Source organism: Megalobrama amblycephala, linkage group LG16 (assembly GCF_018812025.1).
Source record: "Megalobrama amblycephala isolate DHTTF-2021 linkage group LG16, ASM1881202v1, whole genome shotgun sequence".
In the NCBI taxonomy this organism is placed as follows: domain Eukaryota; kingdom Metazoa; phylum Chordata; class Actinopteri; order Cypriniformes; family Xenocyprididae; genus Megalobrama; species Megalobrama amblycephala.
Window position 1 is genome coordinate 49,386 of NC_063059.1, and position 4,028 is coordinate 53,413.

General features: G+C 43.3%; 1 protein-coding gene across 1 annotated transcript; it reads right to left on the reverse strand.

Moving 5' to 3' along the window:
- Positions 1-578: 578 nt before the first annotated feature.
- LOC125249463 (serine/threonine-protein kinase pim-1-like) lies at positions 579-2,842 on the reverse strand. Its single transcript, XM_048161766.1, has 6 exons — positions 2,752-2,842; positions 2,480-2,574; positions 2,282-2,332; positions 1,546-1,924; positions 1,239-1,415; positions 579-1,133 (listed from the first exon to the last, which is right to left on the reverse strand). The coding sequence occupies exons 1-6, from the start codon at positions 2,840-2,842 to the stop codon at positions 919-921; spliced, it is 1,008 nt and encodes a 335-aa protein (XP_048017723.1). The 3' UTR covers positions 579-918.
- Between the last annotated feature and the right edge of the window lie 1,186 nt (positions 2,843-4,028).

Sequence of the window (4,028 nt, forward strand, 5' to 3'; positions counted from 1 at the left end):
TGGCATCAATATGCCATCCCATAATACCTGAAACAATGTCACCATATTTTATGGTGATGAATTCTTAGCAACCACCACAGCTGCTAGATGAGTACAAAAACATTTTTATAGTCACCATGAAATCAAAACTGATTAATACTTGTTTTTTTTTTTTTTTTTATGAAATATTGCAGTATTTATTAAAAATAAAAAATCTTTTTTTAATTAAAAAAAAGGGTGGAGACGAGAGTCCATGGGAACGGAGCGATATAAGCACCACGTTAAGCGTTAAATGTCCCATGGAGGAGCTCCGGAAGGATAGAGGACGACTGCTGCTTTACTTTTGTTTTGCCGGTTCCATCCTCCTTCCTTCCCTGAGCCGAAACCCAGAAGGAAGGAGGAACGGCACTGCCAAAGATCGATCACCACTGTGGGAAAGGGGGACTCACTGCCAGGGTGCACAAAGCGGAGGAGTTGTTGCCGTCCACCGAGTGGTATCTGGCGCCACCACCAGGCATCGTGGAGGAGTTCACCCAGCTGGTGAGCTTGTGTCTCCTCATCCTTCAGTCTCCCTTCTCTCTTGCCTCATCTGTCCTAACCCTTAGGTGCTGGAAAAGGTTAGGGGGTAAGTGACAAGCAGGACGGGGCCGTGGGAACGAAGCGAGTGCAAACGAGCATCACCTGCTCACCACACCGGTCTCGAGTCTCACGGAGGAGCTCCGGAAGGATAAAAAGAGTGACGGCAGAGAGACGAGAGAGGACCAGGCCTGGATTTTATGTTGTTGTTTAAATTTATGCAGCAGTCGCCCGTAATTTATATAAATATTTTTTTGAAATAAATCTTTTTTTTTTCTTCTTTTCCAAAGTGCATGTAAGCTGTGCTTGGACCCGTATTTGCATCTATATACATATATACATTTTTTTCCGAGCACGCGAGGATTAAATATATCTCAGGTTGCATGAATCCACGCAAAGCTTTCTTTTTCTCAGGACGCATGAATCCACGCATGGGAATTCACTTACTATGGGTTCCTCGTTTTGACTCTCCGGCTTCAGGAGCAAAACTTGGAACCAGTCATGGTCGAGGATCTTGTCCAAGTCAATCCTCTTGGTTGGATCTGTCTCCATACACAAAGATATCAGTTCTTTGCTTTCTGTGAAGAAAGTGGGGAGAGATGTCAGATTATTATTGTAAGTTTTATACTTTGTGTAACTGATCACATTATTTTAAGCTGTAATGAAAGTTCACATGCTCTTACCTTTGGAAATTCCTGCTTTTCTCAAGATGTCGGCAATGACCTCAGGTTTCACCTTGTAAGGGTACTTCCCAAACAGCATGGCAAACAACAGTACGCCTAAAGAATACACTGTTGCCGGCTTGGCGTGGTACCTCCTTATTCTGCGGAAAGCTTCAGGGGGAGCGTAAAGTTTTGTGCCTGAAAGACAGAACAAGATTTTGTCCATTGCAATGAATTTGTATTTCTACAGCTTTTTAACAAGTGATCTTTGCCGTTTGTGGCTCTGTCTAGAAAGCTCATTATAATAGATTTGTAGAATAATACGTACCAAAGTACCTCGTATAACCAAACGTCTTGAAGCTTCTACTAACACCGAAGTCGATTAATTTGACCTGCAAGCTGTTCTCATTGATTAGCAGGTTTTCTAGCTTGATGTCGCTGTGGAAGATTCCCCTTTCAAAGCATATTCTTGCAGCAGTAACAACTTGATGCATCACAACTCGTGCTTTTGACTCGCTGATTCTGCCACCATTTTTCACTAGATACTGCCGCAGATTTTTGCAAGGCGTGGGCCGCTCTATGACCAGTATGTAGTCAGTGCGTGTCTCATACCAGTCCAGCAGCTTTATTATTTGGGGAACGCTGGGGCCTTCGCTCACACGAATCATCATAGCGACCTCATTTGGAAGCAGTTTGCCAAATAGACTCTACAGGAGAGAGAAAAGTTACACGAATGTGAGATAATTAGAGGACGTGATGCAACTCATCTTAATTATGTCCTAAGTAGTCTTGTAATTTAAACTAATTCAACTGGAAATGGTACGGTCACATTTACGGCTGAATGTCGAAATTTTGCAGGGCAAAATTCAGTCATTTTAACAGGAATCCACATGCTTCTGGAGTTTTGCGTGAGGGTGGAAAAGCTCGATCGTGAATTTGCCATGCTGACCAACAGAAAGCTGCTTGGTTTGAAAGTTAAAACTATTGACAATGGATTTTTTTGCCCGCTAATGTGACCGTGTGCTCTGAGAGTAAGAAAATGAAGGGAGCAGCAGCCTACTTACAAGTCGCTCATTTTCGTAGCATTCTTTCTTGAAGACGTATTTGAGTGCCACCTGTTCAACAAAAACAGAGAGATTTCTTAGTGAGAATGGGTTACAACTAATTAATTATCTGTGCAGAGGTCACATGATTCTAGTAATGAAACTTGATGTAACTTTAAAAAGTACCAAATACTCTCGTTATCAAGGAAAGAAACAAACCTTTCGTGAATCAGACAACCGTATTCCTTCGTACACTTTTCCAAATCCTCCTTGACCCAGAAGTCTACCAATATTATAGTCCTTGTTGATGTCCCCTGTACAAAGAAAGATTATACATGTATGCATAGGTATATAGTAAATGCACAGTATAAACCATACAATGAAAGAACACTTTAAAAATGGACACATTATTGTGGTCCAAAATCCCATCCTCAGTCCACATTAATGAAGAGGACTTTAATGTTGGGGTTACTCCGTGGTAGTAAACTGACCTCTCTTTGCATTTGAACTTAAATTGATTATTTCATCCTCAGTTTTCCAAAAACTTGTCGTCTGATAGCAAAGGAGCGCTGAGGTCCCCATTAGTACTGGATGACGCAGTTGGAGAAGTGCTGGTGTTCACCGTTGTTGGATGACGCAGTTGGAGAAGTGCTGGTGTTCACGTTGGATGACACAGTTGGAGAAGTGCTGGTGTTCACGTTGGATGACGCAGTTGGAGAAGTACTGTTGTTCACGTTGGATGACACAGTTGGAGAATTACTGTTGTTCACGTTGGATGACACAGTTGGAGAAGTGCTGGTGTTCACGTTGGATGACACAGTTGGAGAAGTGCTGGTGTTCACGTTGGATGACACAGTTGGAGAAGTACTGGTGTTCACGTTGGATGACACAGTTGGAGAATTACTGTTGTTCACGTTGGATGACACAGTTGGAGAAGTGCTGGTGTTCACGTTGGATGACACAGTTGGAGAAGTACTGTTGTTCACGTTGGATGACACAGTTGGAGAAGTACTGTTGTTCATGTTGGATGACACAGTTGGAGAAGTACTGTTGTTCACGTTGGATGACACAGTTGGAGAAGTGCTGGTGTTCACGTTGGATGACACAGTTGGAGAAGTGCTGGTGTTCACGTTGGATGACACAGTTGGAGAATTACTGTTGTTCACGTTGGATGACACAGTTGGAGAAGTGCTGGTGTTCACGTTGGATGACACAGTTGGAGAAGTACTGTTGTTCACGTTGGATGACACAGTTGGAGAAGTACTGTTGTTCACGTTGGATGACACAGTTGGAGAAGTGCTGGTGTTCACGTTGGATGACACAGTTGGAGAATTACTGTTGTTCACGTTGGATGACACAGTTGGAGAAGTACTGTTGTTCATGTTGGTCTCCTCTTGCTCTGGTCTGAGAGCATCAACCTCCTGCACAGTGTTGAGGGTAGATACACAGCTGTGCCAGCTGTACACTGCAGTGTTGCTGTTTTCTTCAGCTTTAGGAACATCTACGTTAACCTTCTCCACAGCGCTGAAGGAAGACACATGACTGTGCAGTGTAGTGGCGCTGCTGTCTTCAGCTCTATGCACATCTACTTTAACTACCCTCACACCGCTGAAGGAGGACACATGGCTGAACGCTGAACTGTTAGTGTCACTGCTCTCTTCAGCTTTGTCCAGTGAATGAACAATGTTGTTGTTGCTGGGAGTGTTGATGCTCTGGGTGTTGTTCTTCTGTTCATCTTCACCATCAGAGCATCTCTGAGATTTTTGGT

Coding starts and splice junctions, on each gene's coding strand:
- LOC125249463 (XM_048161766.1), bottom strand. CDS start 2,842: ATGGGGACCTCAGCGCTCCTTTGCTATCAGACGACAAGTTTTTGGAAA. Junction 2,333..2,479: donor GGTTGTCTGATTCACGAAAG/GTTTGTTTCTTT, acceptor TTTGTTGAACAG/GTGGCACTCAAATACGTCTT. Junction 1,925..2,281: donor GCTACGAAAATGAGCGACTT/GTAAGTAGGCTG, acceptor TCTCTCCTGTAG/AGTCTATTTGGCAAACTGCT.